Consider the following 23818-nt stretch of genomic DNA (forward strand, 5'->3'; position numbering starts at 1 on the left):
TCCAAAGCACTTGCATCTGAAGGCTGGAGATCCCAGTTCATTTGGTTTGCAACACTTTTCCTCTTTACCCTCTGTGCAGTGGGTAGGTTTCTGTTTGAAAACATGGTTCTTACTAATTAGGCTTGTTTGGGAGGCCTTATTCTATACCTGCTCTGGATCTCCTCTGATGTTTGCAGTTTGTCTTTTGGCTTGCTCCTTTTAAACATCACCCTATGGCCAGCTCAGTGAATCCTTCATCCCACAAAATCGTAGTTTTGCTCTGATACATCAATCCTTTCACTTGAAACTTGCTGCTGAGCAGTTCTGCAGAAATCTCTGCCCCCCACACACACATCTGGTCTCATGCAAGTACCACCTGAGGTTGCTCTAGACCCATGATTTCTGATCCCAGGGGTCAGTGGTGCATCCTATAGTAGGCTGTGATGTTACACCAGCTTCCCAAACCTCTGGCCCCTTTATGCTTAAAGGGGAATGCTGGGTGGTCAATATTGCTGCATTGTACTCTGCCACACAGATCCGACACGATGTACCGTGTCCCCCCCGCTCCTACAGAAGGATGCTCCATTTCTGCCCGGAATATATTCCTGCCTCACTTGGGGCTGGGGGGGGATACCGCTCCAGGTTTCAGGTCCGGCCGCTAGAGGGCGGCACGGCGCATTTAGAGCTCCGCCCCCCGCGCGCCGTCCGCTCTGGCCCCGCCCCGCCGCGTACGCGGCGGGGCGGGGCCAGAGCGGACGGCGCGCGGGGGCAGTTGACGGTGGCCATGGCGGCGGCCGCACCGGGCCCAGCTCCGGCCGTTTGCTGCTCGGTGCATTGGTTCCGCCGCGGGCTGCGTCTCCACGACAATCCGGCGCTCCATGAGGCGCTACGTGACGCCGCGTCCCTCCGTTGCATCTATATCCTGGACCCCTGGTTCGCTGCTTCCTCTGCCGTGGGCATCAACCGCTGGCGGTGAGTGGGGCTGAGGAGGCGCCGGGCGTTCAGGCCGCGGGCGGGTCCGGGGGTTCGGGACACCTTGAGGAGCCGCCGGGTGTGGGCGGTAGCGGCGGGCCCGGCGCTGGGGAGGGTACCGGCGGCCGCTGGAGCGCTTTCGGGTGCGGCGGCTGCCTCGGGTCGATCAGGCCGCCGCAACAGCGGGAGCAGCACATGGTGCCCTGCCCGGCCAATGTGCTGTTCCCGCCGGGCCTCTCCGTGCAGGAGGGGTTCCTTGTCTGGCTGGCCTCGCCACGGTTTTTACAGCGGTGTTGCTTGACTCTGTGGGAGGGTGCCTTCAACTTTATGTAATGTCATTACACTTTCTCGTTACGAGCTGGGCGAATGTATGAGAGCGGCAAGCGATGGACGTTTAGCTTTAGGAAACGCCTTTCCCAGAATTTAGAGACAAGTGCAAAGGTTCCTCGGAGCTGCCTGACCATACCACGCCTTCTTTCTGCCCCTTGGCTGATGAGTGTGCATAGGCATGTGTGCATGCCTGCGTTCCTCCATCCCTCAAATTTTTACAGAAATATGCTTTAGCTACTGCTAGCAATGTAGAGAAAGCTGTGGTTTTCCCTTTTCTACAAGTGGGAAAATGTATGGCAAGACTTTGTGTACCGGTGGCCAGTAACATTGTATGGTGTCAGGTGTCAGTTGCCTAAACATTTGGAAACCAAATACAGGTAGTGATTCTCCTCTCCAAGACCCCCCTTCATAGAATCGAAGTACATCTCCTGCTGCCCTCACACTATTCCATCAGGGGTGGTGGACAGGACAGGACAGCCACCTGGCTAAAAATCCTTTAAGTGCTCTTTGAAATCTCATGTTGCTGTGCATTAGGGAAATTGTAGTTATTACAAATGCCCTCTACTTTGCATCCTAGCCTCATCTTAGAGAAACGGGATGGTGTGGGTGATTTCTAAGCATTTCTAGAACCCACATCAGAGAATGGATTAAAAATTGTATATGTGCTGAAATGACCACAATGTAGATGTTCAAATTACAGAAAATTGTGGATTCTGTTACAGCTCAGTATCCTAGGAGCCTGAAGTGATCTTTCCATAGACCAGACTTTCTACAGGCAGCAGCAGACAGAAATGCCTTTCACGTGCTGCTGTTGTTGCTAACTGTCCTCATTTGGAAGAACTAAAGCAGTGCCCCCAAAAGATTAATTCCTGATCCATTTAATCCTTGTTTGTTTCCACCAGCATTGCAGAGGGGGGGAAGCAGGTAGTGGTTTTATTTATGTTGTAGTCATGGAATGTATGAGCATATGAAGTTTTTAAAAAACATGTTTTCTTGGAGGTGTGCATCTACTGCAAATGTCAGAAGGTAGCACTACTGGCTGTTAGGCAAAAAATGTATTAGCAATTTACGTATATTTATGGGAGTTGCATTGGTTCACATTGGGAACCTTGGCTTTGTTATGCTATTTTTTAAATGGAATTACTTGTATTCAGAGTTCTGTACTCCAAAACCAAATGTTAGTGTTTTACCTAGCTTCCATAAATTTATCATGTTGAAAATCACTTGTTATTTACCTGCATACCGTGTGTGAGCCACACAGGAAAAACACGTGTTTAATTTTTAGAACACCTTGGAAAGAGACATTCCTGTGTAATAGATTGAAAGTGGGCTGGAAGTTGGGGAGTGGTTTCTTTAGGTCACCCAGACCTGGTTCTGAGTCTTCTGTACTGTGATACAGGGCCCTTCTTTCCATGAGCCCCGAGTTCCTTTCTCCTGCAGGAAGTGCAGAGGGAACTTGTTCTATATCAAAGCTTGCAATTCCCATTATGGGCAGTGCAGTTGAGAGACGAAGTACCCAGTTTGCAGGGCAGTTTGTGGCTGAGCTTTCCTCTTCGCCGTGTGCAGTCTTAAGGGAGCTGATGCAGGTACTCATGTCTTGCAGGTCACGCTGCAGAGTGGGCCTGTAGGAATGAGGGAGGGGCAGAGGTTGGCTCGCTTACAAAAGGTTGTGAGTTTACCAGCCGTGTCACATGCTGTCAAGAGATTAAAGTTTTAAAGCTGGTGTGTTTTGCAGACTTAAACAAAATGAAGTGACATTACGATGTAGATGGGGTGACGTGTGGCTGTGAATGCAAAGATAATACATTTGATATTTTATAGCACAATGGGGGATCAGTAAGACACACCATTAAATGTAAAAAGCGTTTAAATGGTTTTTTACAGTTTAGGGGTGGGAGAAAATAGATAAATGTCTTGACATGCTCTCATCTTTCCATCTTCTTGGTGGAAAATAAATGTCAGTTCTGTGTGCAGCTATTCCAACTACAGATAATTTTCACCTCGGAAGATCTTGCTGCTTAGTCTCCTGCTACTGATGAGCCAGGACTGTATGTTTCTCTGCTGTGACATTGCCTATTTGTAGCCAGAACTCTAAAACTTTCACAGTTCTTGTAGCAATTCATTACTTTTCTTGGAGTAGTGTATCAACATCTTTCTGTTTCCTATGCAAAATCCCCCCTGCAGCAGAACCCATGGAAGAATATATTGTAGCAAATTACACGGTTTATGCTTTTCTCCTTGTCCTAATGTGGAGACAGCAGCTGGTTGCCAGCTATGTTGCCAGATTTGAGAAAGAACATGCGAAGGGGGTTGCAGGAAGAAGAAAATCCTTTAAATCTCTTGCATCTGCACAAGCAGAAGGTAGATGTGAATGGCTGGGAACTGGCTGGTGCTGCAATCTTGTAGCAGTTGGTAGACAAACCAGGGATGGATACAAATTATTGTTTTCTGTTTCTTGTCTTAATATTCAATTTGATTAGGTCATGCAGGTTTGCTGGAGTTCCATGCAGATTCTTCTCATTTGTCTTTTAGCGGTAACTGGACTGACTGACACTAACTGCTCTTATTTCTTATCTGCAGATTTCTGCTGCAATCTCTGGAAGATCTGGACAACAGTTTAAGGAAGCTCAACTCTCGCTTGTTTGTTGTGCGAGGGCAGCCAACAGATGTCTTCCCAAGACTCTTTAAAGTAAGAGAATCAAGTAATTTTCTGGAGCATAGTGAAGAAAAACTGATGTCTCAGTGCTATCCATGTTTTCAGTCACTAATGATCTGCTAGTTGTTGGAGGTCCCCTCAGCTTCTCTTTAAGTACTGTGCCTAAGGGCCAGCTTGGGAGCCAGATATACTCTTGAACTCAGACTTGGAAAGAACTTTAGTAGTAGGGTGTAATTAGCATGCTTGAGCTTCTGTCTTTGTATGGTGGTCTTTGCCTTTGTTTCTGTATGTCAGGTCTTACACTGTAACGCTGACTCCTCTGTGTTGAGAGCTTCTACCTCGCTGGCCATTTTCTTCCTGCAGCTTTTACTGAGGAAGGAAGACTGCTGTGTCCACACACCTTCACAGGCAACTGAAAAAGCATACTGATCTGTGTGTGAATTGCAAATAGGCTTTGTGTTAAAATTTCAAAATTCAGAAGTTTTAATGTTAGCTGGCGTTCCTTTTCTTCTTCTATTCAAGGCTGAAGTTCAGTCAGATGAGCAGCAAAATACAACTTGGGCCCAAACTTCCTGCTGATATACCATTTAGAGTGGTAGAATATGCAGTGACCTTGGTGCTCTATGATGGATTATCAGGATACATTTCTAAAGTAATATGTCAGTGCAGCAGATTGTGTCTTAATAGTGTCTTTGCTAGAGTAACAAAGCTAAAGGGGAGGAACATGGTTTGCAGTAGTCTTGTGAGCTGGGTTTGTCATGTGGACTGTACCTTATATACAGTCAACAGAACTAGTGTCCCCAAAGCCTACTATAGACCAGCTGCTGAGAAGGAGTGGTAAACATGGATTTATACCCTCCTGCTGTAAATGGTTCTGATGTCTATTTTCTGGAGGAGGGCAGTACTGCAGAGGGTAATTGGACTATGTGGGTGAGAAAGGGCACTGATATTTATTTTGGTTTCTGCATCTTAACACGTGACACAAACTGTGTGCTACTTTTAGCTTTTTCAGAATCTGGGTTATTTTTATCTTTTTATCTGCAAATAAGTTCTGGCTAGTAGTAGTTCATGCCCTTCTTATTTTAGTTCAAGGTATTCACAGGATAATTAAGACTTTGATGGAGAAAAATGTTTGCTTTGGTCAAAGAACAAAAAATAATTGGCAGAGTCTGAGGTTTGGAGAGATGGTGGTGGAATCAGCCAGACCTTCTTTTTGCTGCAGTCTGCTTTGCCTGGGCAGGTGAGCTGATGAATACCTTAGATGTGCTTTAACAGAGCTGCAAAGAAAGGGCAAGGGGGAGGAGGGGGGGCATTACGCTACAATAAGGTAAATGTATGGCTTTCATGGGAATTCAGGCCTCTCCACAGCTGCTGCACTGAACAGTGAATTAGCAGCAGCTCACGCCTTGTTGTCAGCTATTGTGGGGAGGAGAGTTATGTCACATTCGGTAATGCAACACTTGGACCTCATATAATTTCTGCTCCTGCTGCCAGTGGCTGAGCTATGTTGTCAATAACAGTTGCCGCGAAGGCACTATTACGCGTACATACTGTGAGGAGAAGTGTACTTGTTAGCTCTGTGTTAACCTTTGCAGAGGTTTTTTGTCTCACTTCCTCTGAACAAACGTGTAATTTTACTTCTTCTATCAAAGAAAAGTGTGTCATTTTTTCACTCAAGTTTGCTCACAATCCCTTTGGTGTGTTTTTCCTACAGTTTTTCATTGCTATAGGCTAGATACTAAGAGACAAGTCAGTCATTATTTTTCTTTTGTATATCTGCAGCAATTTATTGTCATACAGCTTGTTTTCTGGTTGGTTGTGCTCTGTTTCCTGTGTGCTACTGTAGCACACAGAGTGTTAGGCTTCTCAAAACTGTAGGAAACAGCTGAATTTGAAGTTTTATATTCGTATTTCAAATCTCTGTTAGCCTTAAATGTTGTTTTTATCCCATTCCTTTCTTTCAAAGCAGTAATGTGTGTTTCTTCAAGACCAAAGCCATCTTTTCCAAGCCTTCCAGCTAATACTGTCTTTCTTCTAAAAGAAATGAAGGTTTAAAATGAAGCTGTTAAATCACATAGAAGCAGGGCAGAGCTTGGAACATGTCTATTTGACCCCTTCTCTGAGCTGTGGATGCTGTCATGTTTTTATTTTGAAAAAGGAGTGGAGGACCTCTCTGAGATATGCATTCAGTGGTACATAACTGGTTTAGTTCTCTGTGCATCCTAATATCAATTTTAGGATTTAATCTGAAAGCTTAGAAGAGGACTTGTACAGTTGTTTTCTGCTTCTAAATTCCCTTTCCTGTCTTTGGCATTAGCTTTAAAGGTCTTTAGTGAACTAATCACATCTGTTCTTTGTGATTTGTTTCTTGTTCTAAGGTGGTAAAAGACTGTCCTGTATATATAGAGGTGACTTCGACTGTCTCACTTGGAGAATGTGGTTCATATCTTAGCTGTGTGAGGGGGATTTTAAGTATCTCTGTAGATTTCTGAGTGTGTTTAACTAAAGTGTTTGCTAAACAAATCTGTGGGCTGCTGCTCTGCTTGATGGATGTCTCAGGAGGGTCGCTGTGGAAACCGTTAAACCTCTTCTCATAGGATTCATTTTCTCAGGAAAACTAGGCCATAGTCTTTGAGAGCAGACTGTGCTCTTGAAAAGCCTGGAAGAGGCTGAATGCTATTTCATAAAGCCTATTCCATGTGATCTGTGAGTGATCTATTAAAGGTGTGAAGATACATAATATGTGCATGGCTCGACCAGGGTAAAATAACCAGGGTAAAAAAAGGCAGGACTTTAATTTAAATCTGAACTGCCATATCATACTCTACTGTGCTGACCGGAAAGGTTCACTCAGTTCCTGTCCTTTGTCCTGCATTTTCCGCTACCCTGCTTTTGCTGCTTGTGTTGTACGATGGTTCTCTATTACATAATGGCTTTAAAGAGACATTGGAAAAAAATAAGTGTATTGGTTTTACTGATAATAGTTTCCATATAAAAATAGGGGGTTTTGAGCAGAACTTATATTGAAAGAGTTATCTGAAATGCTGTCTCTCCAAATGCTGGAACAGAATGGTAGGGTTACTTTTGGACAGCATGTGCAACAAAACAAGGTGTTGTTAGGCTTGAGGACTGAGCTGTAACCTAAGAATAGTAATAGAGAAGAACTCAAACCTCCTCTTACATGTTTTAAACCTGACATTGAGGAATTTGCATAACAGATGTGATGTCTGCTAGAGCTGATAAAATTGTTGATTCTTTGGTTATCTTGACTCCAGACTGCTGTTCTTCACAGAAACCCTCTCTGAGTTTCCAGGATTTAACACTTACCAGGAATTCTGACATCCTCCTTTGTAATTGTGCTGGTTAGAAAGAGTTTCCTGTTTGACAGCTGTGTATATTGTGTGTCTTGCAGGAATGGGGAGTCACTCGTCTCACCTTCGAATATGACTCGGAGCCGTTTGGTAAGGAGAGAGATGCAGCTATCATCAAACTGGCCAAGGAGGCTGGTGTGGAGGTGGTGATAGAGAACTCCCACACCCTCTATGACCTGGACAGGTATGGGGAGAGCATGGGCAGGGGTGCTGCCTGGTCTAGGCTGGGATTGTTGTGTCTGGGGGATTGTCGTGTCAGTCTCCTCTGTTACATTTATCACTATATGCTGATCACTGTCATCCTGTGTGAGCCTAGAAGGTGTCAACAGGATTACTCTGCACGCTCGCATTTTTTATTAGAGCACGTCAAAGTGCTGCCAGTGACGTGAATGTACAGAAAGGTGCTGCCTCAAGCTGATTAAACTCTGTACTTGATAGTCATTTAAGTTGCTCAGCTATGTCTTATTGATTGATCCGTTTGAGCATGTCCCCACTGCATGGACTGCTTTTTTTAAATTTCATTGTAATAAAGATAGTTGAGCTGTTGTCTCAAGCAGGTTATGAAGGTAGGGCTTTTAACTGATGGATGTGCCGGGACAGCTGGAAGAAGTAGAACAAGGTAGATTGGGGCCAACTGACCTTATTCTAAAACCTGAATGCCTTGTCTTTGTTGTGTATTTGCTATGGGGGAGCCTTGCCTTTATGTTGAGTTCTATATATTATCTATATAATATATAGATATGAAAATAATCTCCTTAAACAGTGGAGATGGTCTTTCAGCTAAGACTCTATGATATGCTTGACTTAACTATGTTTCAGTACTGTTCTTACGGGTTGCTTGTTTGTTTTGCGTTTTTTTTTTCCGCTATGTATTGTGCCAGCAATGCTAAATGTAGATTTCCTCCTATAAATCTTTAGTATCCATAATTTCCTAGGGGAGCGAGCTTTGCATTTAGTACATGCTGTGAGGAAGTGTTTGTAGCAAGGGAGATTCTTCTTGAACCTGTCTTGTAAGCAGACACTGCTTACTAATCTTTGCATTAGAAGAGACCATAAATGCTTATTACATCCTCACCCTGTCAGTGTCCCTCACATCCTTCCTCATGTCATTGTCTTTTCCAAGGTGGAGGGTCTTAGTTTACTTATGTTTTCAGGTGGAATCTGTTCCATATCTCTTCCAAGTTTTGTCGCACTTCTTTATAGTCCTAGGTGTTTCTAGAGATAGAGAGCAGTGGTGAAAACTGTCGTTAGTGTTCAAAATGTAGGAGCGACATGGATTTTTATAGTGCTGTAATGTTTCCTGTCTTCTCCTAATAGTTACTAGTATTCTTTTTGCTTTTTCTGAGTGTTGCTAAACACTAAACTGATGTCTCAGGGATTCTTGCCAGAATGGTCATAGGTATTTGAGAGGCTGCCACTATATAAGTATGTTTAAGATTGCATATCCATGCATATGGAGAAACAACGTGACCAACACTGCATTTTATCTGATATTTTTGTCAGCTGGTCATGTGGTGTATAAGGAAATTTTTAAGCTGCCTTTCGTCTTTAGCTATTCCAGATAGCTTATTGCATCAGTAAACTTTATCATCATGCTCATTTTTGTCCCTTTCCATATATTTTATGAATAATGTTGAACAGCACAAGCCTTAGCTTAGCTCTGTGTAGGATTTCTCCTCCTGTTGGAAAAACAGATTCCTACTCTGTCCTGTATCAAAGAACTGTCTGTCTGCAGGAACCTTTTACTTTATCCCAATTTATCGTGTTTTTTTAAAAAATTTTCAGTGAAGGATCTAGTCAGATGGCTTCTGAAAATCCAGGTAGAATATATCAACTGAATCTCCCATGCCCCAGGCTCAAACGTCACAAACAGATTTTAAGGCACAACTTCACTTTATCAAGGCCAAATTAAAACTCCAGCATCTTGCATATAACCTTGCCTTCACTGATTCCATTAGTATTTTCTACCCATCTGCATAATGCACATGTCAGACTATTCTATCATCCCTCTGATGCCCTTGAAATGCTTTTTAAATCTGAAATTATATTGGCCTTTTTTCTTCATAGTATTCGAACAGTTTTAAGGCAAGTGTTGCATACAGCAGCTATTAGTTTGGGTATTGATGTCCTTTGCAGCTCCTGGGTAAATGCTTACTGGTCCTGACAAGCTGTTGCTGTTGAAGCATAGTGTGTTTTGTGGCATTTCTTCCTGACCTCACAGTCTGTGACATCTCCTGATACATTTTCTTAAACAGATTCAGAGTTGTAATGTCCCCGAATATCTCCATAGTGAATACACGTGCAAAAATAAATGCAGGGCTTGTTGCTGTGCTGTGCTGCTTTTTTTTTTTAATAACTTGATCACATCTTGGCCATATAAATATGCTGGAGTGTCTGTGAAGGTTGGGTTGTTTTGTTGGTGGGTTTTTTTTACTATTTATGTTTTTTGGTTCTTGTTTTTGGTTTTTTTTTTAAGGTTTCTCAAACTTCCATTTGGCTTGGGAGGTGCAAGGAGGCTGCTTTTCTGGTTTTAAATTTAACCTACCAACATTTGGGGTTTTTCTATCTTTATTTGGCCTTCATTTTTCTGAAGGGTTTTCCTTTATATTATCTTTACTGTTCTTTATTTGTGATCTTTTTGGACTCTTTTTGATGGCTTGTGTGCAATTGTTGGTTTTGTTTTGTTTTTTATTTCTTTGTGTGAGGGTTTTTTTAAATTTAGTTAGTTAGTTTCCCCCCAATGTCATTGTCAAATCGTCTCTGTGTTGTGTGTCAGTGTTTTGCATCTCAGCTTGTTCTTTTTGCTTAGCGCGCTTCCTTGGTTTTATGCATTTCTCTTCTTGAAATAAAAGCCACTATGGTATTGTTGCTCCTGGAAGGATGTTAAATTGATGCATGCCAAAGTCACAGTTAGAGCAGGCAAGTGCTAACTAACATTTTCAGCTATACCTAGCGCTGCCTACAACCAAATAATTAATTGCCTTTCCTTGTGTGTTCTTGATTAATCGTTCCATGGAGCAGTCATTTATGGCAACTAGAAAACTGGGTTTTGGCAGGCAGTGAGCTGTGACAGCTACCCAGTCTGTGTGGAAGCAGCTCAAGTCTCCAGTTACTCTGACATTTCCTGGTTCTTGGCATCTCTGAGATTTCTCAGCATGTGGCAATGCAGTTCTGATATTGTATTTCTCCTGGAAGCCTCTCTCAGAGTGTATCACCCTCCAATCGTGCTAACCCAGTCTTTTTAATTCATGCTATGTGTTGTCCCTCCGCTCACCCTACTGTTTTTCCTGCATAATTAGTAACGTGGTGATAGCATCCTACTTCTCATCTTCCTTTAATCAAGTTTCCAACAAGATTATCAGGCCTGGTTTAAAGCAATTTGGACTTCTACATAAATTATTCCAGCTATCCTTCTCTTGTCTCCTGCAGTGTATTCCCAGTGCTGCCTCCACCAGCTCCTTTTAAACATTTACAAAGAGTCTATTCTGTTAACTTGTGAATTTGACCCGTTTACTCCATAGGAAGATTACAATATACTCCTTGTTGGTACTGCTGGCATAGCTGTGTGATTATCAGAGCATTTTTCCCTTCCTCTCCCTTCCAAAAAGGACACAGCTATAGAGTATCAGCATTTGTACTGGAAAATACTCCTAAGAAAATCTAGGAATTCCCAGTCAAGATTAGCCATGTTGAGATTGTAGAAGTCAGACAGAAAAGGTAATCTCTTGGGTATCAGCTTAGCCTGCTCAAAGCCTTTACTTGACAATTACTCTGTCTGACAACTTCCAGCTGACAGGTTGTTTTGTCCCTTCTCTGGATCTGCCTGTTTTCTCCTCCTTAGGATCTAAATCCTCTGCAGTCTGCTTGCTGATGATCAGCATTGTGGTTTCTGCAATCCTGAGCAGGCTGAGGTTATTCAGGGGGAGTGTGTTCAGTCAGAAAGTAACACCGTGGGCTTGTTTGTCGCAAGCATCAGGAGCAGCTTTTCCTTAAATATTTTATCCTAAGGCTGAAGTGATAGTTCAATGTGTTTTAATAGGAGTGCATAGTAACTTAAAGGAACCAAGCACTGGGGGAGTATGCATACCATGGTGGTTCTGCAGTTCATAATTACACTACAGCAAAAAAGTGGTTCATTTCCATCTAAAAACATTAAGTCAAATCTCTGCCTGCCAGATCTTGTTATCCTTGTCTGTCTTGCACAGTGCTCTGGTGTCAGGTGTTTTCCCCCTGTGCTGGTACTTAGCCTGTCATCAAGTCACTTCTTCATCTTTTATCTGCTCACGTGTGTCATTCTGTGGAAGTGGAATTGTTCGTCCTTTGCCCAGCGTTTGTTGTGTGGAATATCTGTTGGTTCTCTCTCCACCTCCTCTTTGAATCTGTAGAAATACCTCTTGTCTTAGGTATGCGTAGCCCTACACAAGCTCTCTGAAGCGAGGATTTAGATCAGAGCAATTGCATAAGCTGGCAAGGCTAACTAAATAGTCTGTGCGAATTGGTAGTGGGGTGTGCTTTGGAGCAGCCTGCTTGCTGAGTGCTGGCAGCCAGCTCTTCCTTGTGCCAGGAGGCAGAGGGGGGCACATTCAGACCCCTGCCAGAACTGGGCCATCATTTGCAAGCAGGCTGAGGTGTCAGGTTTGAGGGAAGCAGCATTCCCTACCCTGGTATCCATCCTGCTGGGGCACTGCTGTGGAGGTGAGTCAAAACTGACACCTGCGAGGGTGTGCATTCAAAGTCTGCAGACACTCTGCTGTTAAAGGCGACTGACTGTAGGATACCTTAGAATCCTAGCAGCACCATAACCATGTTTGGTCAGGTTTTTCATTGCCTGCTTCGTTGAGGTAAAGTGTGACTGTGTGACAGTCAAAAATACCCAAAGAACTTCTGGCGTCCGGGTACTAACTGTCAGGTGGTGCTGGGCCGTATACTGCTGTTCTGGTAGTGCAGCCATTTTTATGTGTGCTCACTGACATCAGAAAGGTTACATTTTGTGTGATGAATACAGTGATTCTGTTCTTCTCTGTTCTGCTTCAAGAAAACTAGAATAACTGCCATGTGTAGTTTGAGTTGTGTTGGGGGAGATGGATGAAATGGGACCATTAAGTCCTGGGGAGAGTCCTCCCTTTTTCTGTCACTGAGGAAAGTCCTGTGAGATTGTACTGCCTCAGTTAGAAGGACAGCAGGAGGAAGGACAGGACTTCTGCCGGGGGGGCTTCCTGTAGAAATGTTTGTACGGAAGACTGAAAAACAGTACGATACCCTGTGTATACCATATAGTGTCCAATATTGTACAGTACCCAATGTCTGATACTTCTGTTTCATGGCTGTAGTGTGAAAGGTTCAAATTTTGTTACATAATGTCAGTGTCAGATGCTGTGAAATGTGCAACTTGTCCTAGCCCGATCTCTTAAAGATTTGTGCCCCACATCCAGTAACCATTTAGGAATTTATGAGCTGTTCTAGGTAACTTCACTCATATTCATGTTCTTGATACAGATATCAGGCAGTGGCATCCACCTGCAAGTCACAGCGATTTGCGCCAAGTAGCTGTGTGTTCACAAAAGTTTTAGCTGTGAATCTGGGATGTGGTATAATACAGCGGATCTGGAACTGAGTTGCAGGCTCAGCAGATATGTGGAAGAGGACTGAAAAAAGCGGCTTCCCCGTCCCAAGCACCTCAGGGCAAACAGCGTGCAGCTTTGTCACGTTTTCTCTTCCAAGCTCTGAACTTCTCTGGAAGCAAGTGAGCCTCACCAGCGTGCTGTAACTGGAAATACCTCGCTTCTTTTCCAGCAGCAGTGCTGATTTTCTGGGGGTCTCTGTGAACCAGTGGTCTTGCGTGGGTCCCCAGTGCTCAGAGACAGCCACAGAGAAGATAGTGGTGGGTAGTATTCATGAGAGTTTGTGATCTTGTACTGTCTCTAAGGCGGTACACAGGGACAGCCAGCTAGAAAGTGTGTGCATGAAAGCAGAGGAAACGGTCTCTGGTGTGGTCGTACAGGACTGAATATGCTGCCTTGGAGGCTCACCTCAATGCAGTTGTTTGGAGGAGTGGGAGAGAGGCATGTAGTGCTGTGCCCACACTGATCATGTTTATAGCCTGGCACTAAAATTGCAGTGTGATTTGCACCAAGTGCACATCCCGATTGTCCTCCCCTGTCCTATGCATGAGTGGTTTTTTTTCTCCCATTGTTTACAACTTTACAAGCAGAAAACCGTGAGGAAACTGCAGGAAACCTCATTTTTAATCCGCACACCTGCACTGCCGGCTCTGAAGTGCCCCTTCCCCCGGGCGGCAGCGTGCAGGGATAGCGGCGGCGGTGCGGGAGCCGAGGGAGCGCGGAGCACGCGTGACGAGGGGCAGGGGCGGCCGGGGCCAGCGGCGGCCGGGGCCAGCGTGTCGCTCCGCCTCGCTACACGTGCGGCGGCGGGGGGAGGGGAAGGCACATGGCGTCCGCCGTAACACTGGGCTGTAAGCCCAGCCCCTTGCATAAGCTGTTGACTCTGATGGGTGGGGAAGGCTGCTCTGCCGAAGCTCCTGTGTGAGCTGTGGGGTTGGCTGCTTCAACTTTATGTAATGCTGGTGATTCCTGTGCTGTCTGCTTTGTTGTTAACGCTTTCCTCTCCATGCAGAAGAGCGGGTTAAAAGTGGCATCTTTCATCCAGGGGAAGCTTACCTTGCCCAGGGGTCTTGTGAAAGCTCTGTCCCAGGAAAAACAAGACTGCATGGCCTTAGCAGACTGAATGCTTAGTGGACTAGTGAGGAACTGTGTCAGCCCTTTCCATAGAATGATCTGACACAGGTGAATAGCATGAGATAGGTCTGCTTGTGACCTTGTGGCATGGGGCAGGATGGTGATTCCTCTAATCACAAGAGGAATGACGCAGACTGGGATTTGTCTCATCTGAGATAGTTGGAGGGGGGGTCACTAAGAGGCTGAGGCCTTTTGTGTCAGACGGAGGCAGTAAGTTCAGAATCAGGTTAGAATACCATGAGGTGTCAGGGGAACAGATGCAACTCTGGGATTTGGCTTCTTGGGAGACAGAAAGGCAGTAGTCAGAGATTTCCTACAGGGGCCTGATGAAGAGCTGTGGGAGAGATGTGATGCTAAGCCTGATGCAGCCAGAGCTATTTTATTTTTTTATTTTCCCATGGAGGTGCTTTAGTATGTGGTGGTTTGTTTTCTGGTGTGTTTGGGGATTTTGCTTGTTTCTAATATCCCTTTGAGGGATGCATCAAGGGGAAGTTGGGTCTATAAAGATTTCTGCATCCAAAGTGAAAGGCTCTTCTGAGCAGAGATAGTAAAATACGGTTTGGCTGTTATTTCCTTGTGACTTCTGTGGTAGTGGGGCTGTGTTTTTTCCCCTTGCTTATTTTATCTCCAGAATAATTGAGCTGAATGGCCACAAGCCACCCCTCACCTACAAGCGCTTCCAGGCCATCATCAGCCGCATGGAGCTCCCAAAGAAGCCAGTGAGCACCATAATGAGCCAGCAGATGGAGGCTTGTAAAGTGGACATCCAGGAGAACCACGATGACGTGTATGGGGTCCCATCCCTGGAAGAGCTGGGTATGTGTTGAGAGTGAAGGCAAAGGTTAACTGCCAGCTGAAACAGCACCTAGTGGAACTGTTTCTGATGGCTGGCACGTGCCCAGGCCAGCTCTAGTGTTCTCATCTGACCTGGGCTGCCTCTAGCCATAGAAGCAGCCTAATCTTTTCAGCGAGAGCTGCACCTCGTGAAAATAGGCTGCTGTCCCTTGCAGTGGTAAATGCAGAGCGTCCCCTCTGGTGTTGCTATGAAACACTGCATCTGTTCTTATGTTCTCTGATATACCTAGCATGTAACCACTGTATCTATGTCTCATGTCCTTGGCAGCTGCTTTTCTTCCACTATCATCTCTGACACATCATGTAACAGACCCAAGGAGGTAAAAAAACTGTGTACCAGGCTTAGATAATTTAATTCAGTCACTGCTAATCAACACCAGTTTGGGAGCTTAGCAAGATGCAAGTTATTACAGAAACTTCTTTCACTCATCCTACTATGCCTTATGGTCCTGTATTTTTCTTGGGAGGAGAAGTATGAATAGAGAGCTTATACATGGGGAATGCAAGGCTTACATCAGGGAAGCGAATCTAAGTGCAAGGGAAGAAAGGATTGATGCAGAATACTGTCTGCATGTGTGGCTGGAGGCTCCATACCAGCTTTATAGGAGTATCACCCTTGTACCTTAAAGCACAGTTTCAGCAGTCATGTAAAAGTGGGGAGCTTTACAACAGGAATATCCTAAAGGTTGCAGTCCTGAGTAGATCTGCTTCCTTTATTGTCTGGCCTAATGTGAGACTGCCTGCAACCTTACACAGCTCTCTTTGCTGCCAGGGGAGGCTCATCTGTCAGCCCAGAGCAATGCAGGCCAACTGTATTATTGCTTGCCCTTTTGCATCAGTTCTTCAGTACTAATATAGCACCTTCCACAGCACCAGCTTTCAGCAGAATAGGAGCTTCACCAGGAGCAGCCGTTCTATCTGGTGAGCTGCTGATGTCCATGGCAAGGTATTTTGTAAGGCAGAGCTGTGGAGCTCATACTTCTTTGCCAGCTGCTCTGGCCTTTGCAGAAGAGCCCTGTGGATAGTGCTGACACACAGGAGAGAGTGCTGGCATATGAGCAATGGGAAAAGTCCCCAGAAGGCTGCCTGACGCATTGCAGGGAGAGGCCCTTGTAGGGCAGTGTCATGAGCAGGCTCTCCACGTGTTCCTCAATATTTTCCTGCTGTAGAAGGACTAGAGCAGCAAGTAAGCCATGTTAGGCAACTGCAGTATATAATGTCTTGCTGTTATTAATGTTTAATCCTATCTGTACCCTTTGTCTAGGCATGGCTTCAAATCTTACCAAGTTCTTTCCCTCAGGCTTTCCTACGGATGGCCTTGCCCCTGCAGTTTGGCAAGGAGGGGAGACGGAAGCCTTGGCACGGCTGGATAAACACTTGGAAAGAAAGGTAACCCCTGTTATTTAAGTGGCGATTCCTGCAGGCTGCCTCCAAATGAAAAATGTTGAATGTTGGCCATTGCCCTATTTCCCTGCTGGTCCTAGCAACCGTCTCGGCATTCACCTCCAGCAGACGTGTTTGGTATTACTCTGCTCCCGTGACCTTGGGTCATGTGTGGGGCAGGGAGCTCATGGGCTTGCTCAAACCTGAAGAAGTAGAGCTGTATATTAATTATGCTACTGTTTGAAGCACGTAGGATTCTTTTCCGTGTTTATATCCCTCTTTTTCCTTTAGAGTAGTGCAAACTTGGAAACTCTCCTCTAAGTTGCTCAGTCCCTGCTACACACTGCACACTGTCGCCTTTGCCTTTATCTAAGGTATTAGGGCAAATACATGCTTGTAAAATAATGCGTTTCCCTTGTACATCAGCTTGTTAATATTTTGTCTCATTGGCTGGTGTTCCTTTAGCCCCTTGCTGAAACACTCACATGTCTTCTGTGGGGCACGTGATCTTCATTACAGTGCATGAGGCATATAATTTCAAAGTAATGAAGGGTGACACAGATGCAGAGACATGACTCAATTCTAAACAGTTTGTATCTTTTTAATGCTGGATGGATTGGTGGCAGTTGTAGAGATCAAAGCACGAATTCTTGTTCTGAAGGGGGAATAAGATGTCAGCACTCTACAAAAAAATCTGAATGTCCCCAAATTTTTATGGTTGGTGTGTGAAATTAGATAGACATACCTGCACATAGACTGTGGTGTTAGCCTATGTCCCTAGGAACTCTTGGGCTTATTAACTCCTGCATGCAAAGCAAATTTAGTCCTTTTCTTGGCCACAATGACTAAGTAGTTTAAATCCTGGCCTGGAGAAAGGGTATCTTGAATGGGGTTTGAGCGTTGGGATTGCCCACTTGAGGTGTCTCCCAGCAATGGTTGAAAGTGAGTAGAGGAGACTGTGCTGTCAGTGTCTTTGTTACCTGCACAGATGTCCGCCCTTAGTGTCTCACAAGTTTGGGAGGTTTTTTGTCTCATTTCTTCTGAATATGTCTAGGCGTGGGTTGCAAATTATGAAAGACCACGGATGAATGCCAATTCATTGCTGGCCAGCCCTACAGGACTCAGTCCCTACCTGCGTTTTGGCTGCTTATCCTGCCGCTTGTTTTATTATCGTCTCTGGGAGCTCTATAAGAAGGTAAGACAAAAGGTTTGTCTGGGGAGCAGGCTGGGTTTTAGCATGATGCTGGTTTCTGAACGGTGTGCCGCAACACCTGCAAAAGTTACTGTTGCCTCGCATGCGTTTGACCATTGGGGTAAGCTTGTTGGTACCACAGAAGAGGCTCTTGGGTGAGGAAATGTGATTCTCCTGTATGTAGTCCAGCAAGACCGTAAACTTGCTGATACCTTGTTCTTCAACCTGGACTCTTCTGTCCTGAGCCACATAAGAGCTTTATGCTGTTAGGTTTGGGTCATGCAGGTCTCTTGTCAGTCTGCTGAGTGAGTTAGAGCCAACACTGTAACTTTACTACCTGGGGTTTCTGGTAAAGGATGATCTGGAATAGAGCTCCTTTACAGGGCCTGTTAATAACTGACTTGGGGATTGTATATAAATGCATGAGTGGCCTGCAGCTCAGCTTAGTAAAGTCACTCCTCCCCTGCTTGTGAATACCCATGTTCCCTTCTCCACAGGTGAAGCGGAACAGCACGCCTCCCCTCTCTCTGTATGGACAGCTTCTGTGGCGGGAGTTTTTCTACACAGCGGCCACAAACAACCCAAAGTTTGATCGCATGGAGGGGAACCCCATCTGCATCCAAATCCCTTGGGACAGGAACCCTGAAGCCTTGGCAAAGTGGGCAGAGGGCAAGACAGGCTTCCCTTGGATCGATGCAATCATGACCCAACTGAGGCAGGAAGGATGGATCCACCATCTGGCCAGGCACGCAGTGGCCTGCTTCCTGACCAGGGGCGACCTCTGGATCAGCTGGGAGTCAGGAGTCAGGGTGAGTCTGGCATTTCCAGAGGCTTGCAGGAGGCCATAAGGAAAACAAAGTCTCCCTGGCACTCTCTGCAAGGATGGGCACACAGGTATGGCATTTGCTTCACATGTAAAAGTTGCATGGAAGAGAGGACTTGCTAGCAGGCTCTTGGCCTGCCAACAGCCTGACTTCTTTTCTGCCTTCTGCTGTGAGGCCCTGACAGTATCAAGAGTCTCCAGTAACTGTAACTAAATGTTAGTGGGACCCATTGGTAAATACGGACTGGGGATTTGGGGTTGTTTTTAATTTTTTTGTAAAAGTTCTCTCAGTCCCTCTGTTTTTTTTGCAAGTTCCATGTCACTTTGTAACTGGACCTTTCTCCTCATTGTATAATCCATCACTGCCAGTCAGGGAATGCTCCATGACTGTGAAATCTGAGTCTTGAGTCTCTCAAGGAAAGAGGTAAAAGACCTTCCTTTTGGGCCATCTGATGGGACAGCCAGCTTGAACCTATCTGGTGTACATATTGCCCTATGCAAAAACTGGAGGCAGGAGCATCTTGTCGCAAAGCTAACAAAGCAGAGCATAGCTGAATCTGTGTCACAGGGTCAAATGCTAGAAGTGCGGCACGTGTGCATAGATGCGAGCAAGTTACTGCTGAAACCTGTCTGCTTCTCAGTGGCAGTGCCCTCTGGGACCTTCAGAGGGGTTCTTCCTTCTTGCTTTGGTGCTTGTTCTCCCGGGCAGCATCTGCCTGCTTCCCACAGCTGGTGCTTTGCAGTTGTTACACCTCCCAGGTGTTCGGATCAATACACAGGGCTTGCTGCAGCACTAGGTAGTGATTTAGTCTGTAGCTGCCTGATAGATCAGACAACATTTCATCATGGTGAGCAGACAGTGTCTTCCTATGTGAAAGCATTAGGAAGTGAGATGTATTGACCAGCCACCTGGCTTCAGCCAGCAGATTGCCTCTTTGCTGCTGCTGTGTTTCCTGGGAGCTGTTCTCACAGCTCAGTGCCTGCCCTTGGACTTGGCATCTTGGGTCCTCCTGCCACAGAGTCCTGCCTGGGGAAGCTCTCACTGCCTTTTCCTCCTGTTGCTGCAGGTATTTGATGAACTGTTGCTGGATGCAGATTTCAGTGTAAATGCAGGCAGCTGGATGTGGCTTTCGTGCAGTGCATTCTTCCAGCAGTTCTTCCACTGTTATTGCCCTGTGGGCTTTGGACGTCGCACAGACCCCAGTGGTGACTATGTGAAGTAAGTGGTGTGACTGGTGCTTCTTTCTTGTTTGATCTGTGAACTTACGTCTCATTCAGTAGCTGACAGGTGCATGATGCTTTCTGTGCATTGTGAATGCTGCATTGCTGCACTTTAAGTGGTGTTTGTGCACCTTTTTGCTTGGGTTGCAGGAGGTATCTGCCCAAACTAAAGGGCTTCCCCTCACGATACATTTATGAACCATGGAATGCCCCAGAGTCTGTGCAGAAGGCCGCCAAGTGCATCATTGGGGTAGACTACCCCAAACCCATGGTGAACCACGCAGAGACCAGCCGACTAAACATCGAACGCATGAAGCAAATCTACCAGCAGCTGTCGCGCTACAGAGGGCTCTGTGAGTACCAACAGTTGCAAAAGATTCTGTCTTTAATAGGAGATAAATGCTGGGAGGAGAGCTCATGATTTAAAATAGATAGCGCTTGTTTCCCTGGTCGGTCCCTGCAAGGCGAAGCAGTCCCTGCCAAATCTGTTCAGTCAGTTTCCAGGGAGAGCTCCACTGAGCTCCTGGTCATGTAAGAGTAGAGTTTGATTAGTTCTGAGAGCTGGCGATGGCACAGCACCATCCATATGCCACCAGTGGTCCAGTCTTCACTTGGGAAAAACTCTAGACAGAACATCCTGAATAAATATGCTGCTAGGTCACAGTGTCTGTCTGTGATCAGTACTGGGTGAGCTCAGGTCCGAACTCATCATGCTTTGGGATATGAATGTGCTGGCTGGTGATCACTAAGGTGTTTCCATGTGAAAGGTTTTTCCCACTCCACATGTCTTTTGTTTCTTAACTCTGATCCTTTTGCCTTTCTCTAGGTTTACTGGCATCAGTCCCTTCCTGTGTGGAAGATCTCAGTGGCCCAGTCACAGACTCAGCTTCAGGGCAGGGCTGCAGCACCAGTACAGGTGAGCTGGAGCTGTTTGTGTGCTTCTGAGATAGTTCCATGTCGACTTAAAGGCTACGAGCAGGAGAGAGGGATTCTTCTCTAATAAGAAGAGAGTGTGCAGCTAGGAAAACAGATCACATTCACCTTCCTTTAGGCTTTCTTCAGAAGTCCCCAATGAGCCTTCATTCTTAAAAGGGCTGAAGAGTAGGAGTTGATTAAAGTGAATCTTTTATTGCCTGTATGGGATCATATGCAGCCACTTAAGGGAGAAGTGCAGATCACCGTAGGGCTAATCAGGTATAATTAAGCTGTCCTTCATCAAAGCAGAATACTTTTGTGTTTGTTCTGGGGGGCTTAATTATTCTGATTTTTAACAAAGTTTTTTCAAAAGTTTTCAAGGAGGCTGTGGCAGCATCTCTCTGTACTTTTGCACTGCGTATTTTTTCTCCGGTGGCAGGTTAGGCTAGGGTGTACTTGTGAGGAGATCTAAAGGCAGGGGAACTGCTGCAATGACTCTTCTTCCTCTACAGCGATGAGGCTGTCGCAAGCAGACCAGTCTTCTCCAAAGCGCAAACATGAGGGAGCAGAAGAGCTGTGCACTGAAGAACTGTACAAGCGAGCCAGAGTGACAGATCTCCCCACTGCAGAGATCCCTGGCAAGAGTGTATGATTGTGAGTAGCCCCTAGTGTTATCTGTCCTAAACTACCTTGTTCAGGCAGCTAGCTAGGCTCAATTTAATTTTCTTCCTGCACATTAACAAAATGAACAAAATGGACTTGCTTGTGGAGGGAGGTGGCTCCTAACTAATTCCGTAGCTCTGAAATCTGGCAGTGGTCTGCCCTCTGGTTGTTTTGCTTTTGCTTGACAAGCTGTTAACTCAGTTGTCCAGGAGAGAGCAGTACCTTGTTACCAGCACAATCACAGAGGACAGTCGTTCATGGGTTTGCTCTAGTGAGGCTGCTTCTCTTCCCACAGAGGGGGTTAGCAGGCAGATGTGGTGAAGATATGGGCTAGAGGAGGGGAGCAAGCAGGTCCTGTTGTCTGCCTGAAATACTCTTTTAAGTCCTAGAGGGGAGGAGCTGGTTGCATGTTCTGCCAGCTTTTCAGTATGAGGGGGTGTTCAAGTCAAATTTTCTCTTTTTGCTTTCTCCTGCAGCCAGCGACAAGCACCTTGCAAGTGAAGAGTGAGAGTGCTGAAGAGGTGACCAGAGTGGGGACTTCTGCCACAGAGGGACTGGGACTTGTGATCCGCAACAGAAAATCAAGGGTCTCTCATAAATCTGTAATTCCAGTAGGTGCCACTAAAGGGCACTGTGCTACTTGTGCTTAGGAATATTTGGCTTTCTGGTCTCCAAAGAGCCAAATATATCTCTTCTCAGCCATGCCCAAAATTTGCCCACATTTAAGAGGGAAAGGGCCTTCTATCAGTTTGTTCACTCCTAGGTGTATCTTTCTTTTCTGACAATGGCTCAGTGCATGTGACTTGATGCATTGATGTAGGGAGCAGCATCTGCACATCAGAAATAGTGAACATAATTTTTCATCACTAATACTAGGCGATGAAGTGTGCTGATTAATTCAGATTATAGTAGGAGTTGAGAAGGAAACTGCTACACTGTCAAAAATAGAGTACCCATCCTACAGGAGAACAGGAAATTCTCGGCCTTTCATTAGGCTACTCTGATGGGGATACAAATGCTGAATCAATCAAAGTGGTACTCATGTGGGATGGAAACGAAATGAAGGACAACTGTAGCACAAGAACAAAGAGACACAAACTGTCTGTACACTTGAAAGGCAGTTAGAACTTTCCCTGCAGAAGAATCTCACTGCTGCAAGGTGAGCGAGCCATAGTGCTGTTACCTGGAATGGGCAGCTTTGGAGGAGTTTGACAGCTGGGCGGGAGGGACTCTGAGAGAAGGAGGAATGATCAGAGAATAACATTATGCCTTGATATGAGTAAAGCAGTCTCCCAGAAGCTTGCTGGTGCAAATTATAAGATAGCTATACCTGTGCCCTGCACTCTACAGCATTTCCTTCACTGAGTGAAAGTTCTCTCGAATGGAGAGACCAGTGCCTGGTGTGTAGCCTCATACTGATAGGGATGTATTACACATCAGCTCCTTGAAGTGAGTCTTCCTCAGGCTTAGTTTGTTGTCCATTGTGGATGTTTGCTCTTTCCTGTACTGGCATCTGTGGTTTGCATTGCTACACGGTGTATTCCTGTACCTCATACCCTACACATTGCTCCTTCTTGCTATTTGCCTTCATGCTGGTGCTTTGTAGTCTAGCAGGATTATTGTGTAGCTTTCCTGGCTCTTGACCATATACTCCTTGACCTGGTCCTGTTACATGTCATTTCAAGATGGTGCTGGCAGAGAGCCTCTGCTTGCCTTTCCCCCTAAGAGGGCAAGGGAGGGCAGTACTGCAGGAGAGCCTCTCCTGGCCATTTTCAAGAGGAATTAAATCAAGTAGCTAATCCCGTGCAATGGGCGGCTCTTTGCACCGTTTGCATTTGCTGTTGTTTAAAGGCTTTCATCCCTGCCTGGCACAGATAGCATGGGGCTGTGTGTGAGCTTATGCACCTAACAGCTTTGGGAGCACAGGAGTTGTCTCCCACTCTGACTGGGATAATCAGATTCAGTTTTGGAGCCCAGATTTGAATCCAGAGCAATGGGGCTGCAAGTAGAAACTGACTCAAATGCATCTAGAAAACCTGGAGTTGTTGAATGGGGGCTGTGAGTTAATTTATTGCATAGTTGAATAACCTTTCCTTTGCACTCCCCTGCCTGGGGCATTGACCCTAGATTCCTTTCCCCGATGGAATCCATTGGGAAGACTGACCAAGTAAACAAGAGTAAATTTTCCTGCCCTTACTTTCTTCTAAACTACTATTCATAGCGTCTGTGTGGTGGATAACCCAGTAATCAACAAGTTTTGTCTCCTTCAGTCTGGTAGAAGGTAGAGGGTAGAAAGGTGTAGAGACCCTCCCCCCTCACCTTCTGCTACAGAGAGAAGAAATGGGAGAGACATGCACTTTGTACACTTGGGTTATAGAAATTGTGAGTTCTGTCATTTGGCGAGTTCAATGCTTAGGCAACACTCTGTAAATATGACTTTTTTATATATATATAAATGTCTTAAACCCTCTCTTTGCTGTCATCTGAACTATTTTGTTTGGTAAGTGGCATTTTTGGGGCTGGATCCATGGGGCTAAGGAGCCAAAGGGAGGGGACGCGTGATCTCTTACAAGACTGTGTGGGTGAGGAGTAAGTCACATTTACAAGGTTTTTGTTGGTACCTGTGATGTGGTGGCACCTGGAAGAGCTACGTTTCAGCTAGTAGCACTGGGAAGGGCACAGAGAAATACAAGGTCAGCCAAA

The 23818-nt window shown here is 45.5% G+C and overlaps 1 protein-coding gene across 2 annotated transcripts; it reads left to right on the forward strand.

Annotated features, from left to right (window-relative positions):
* The first annotated feature begins 710 nt into the window (after positions 1–710).
* On the forward strand, positions 711–23585 carry CRY2 (cryptochrome circadian regulator 2). 2 transcript variants are annotated; one of them, XM_065064639.1, is made up of 12 exons: positions 711–951; positions 3862–3970; positions 7350–7492; positions 14695–14879; positions 16183–16307; positions 17356–17496; positions 17991–18302; positions 19384–19535; positions 19688–19890; positions 20364–20453; positions 20965–21106; positions 21592–23585. In XM_065064639.1, the coding sequence occupies exons 1-11, from the start codon at positions 764–766 to the stop codon at positions 21102–21104; spliced, it is 1788 nt and encodes a 595-aa protein (XP_064920711.1). In that variant the 5' UTR covers positions 711–763; the 3' UTR covers positions 21105–21106; positions 21592–23585. The 2 variants fall into 2 exon arrangements, with proteins under 2 accessions (XP_064920711.1, XP_064920712.1); XM_065064640.1 differs by having other exon boundaries at positions 712–951; positions 16219–16307.
* Positions 23586–23818: the final 233 nt, after the last annotated feature.

Source organism: Columba livia, chromosome 5, assembly GCF_036013475.1.
Source record: "Columba livia isolate bColLiv1 breed racing homer chromosome 5, bColLiv1.pat.W.v2, whole genome shotgun sequence".
Taxonomy (NCBI): domain Eukaryota; kingdom Metazoa; phylum Chordata; class Aves; order Columbiformes; family Columbidae; genus Columba; species Columba livia.

Excerpts from the sequence above, each read along its gene's own strand:
- CRY2 (XM_065064639.1), top strand. The coding sequence starts at position 764 with ATGGCGGCGGCCGCACCGGGCCCAGCTCCGGCCGTTTGCTGCTCGGTG. Across the intron at positions 952-3,861 it reads GTGGGCATCAACCGCTGGCG|ATTTCTGCTGCAATCTCTGG; the intron begins GTGAGTGGGGCT and ends TCTTATCTGCAG. Across the intron at positions 18,303-19,383 it reads GCTGGGAGTCAGGAGTCAGG|GTATTTGATGAACTGTTGCT; the intron begins GTGAGTCTGGCA and ends CTGTTGCTGCAG.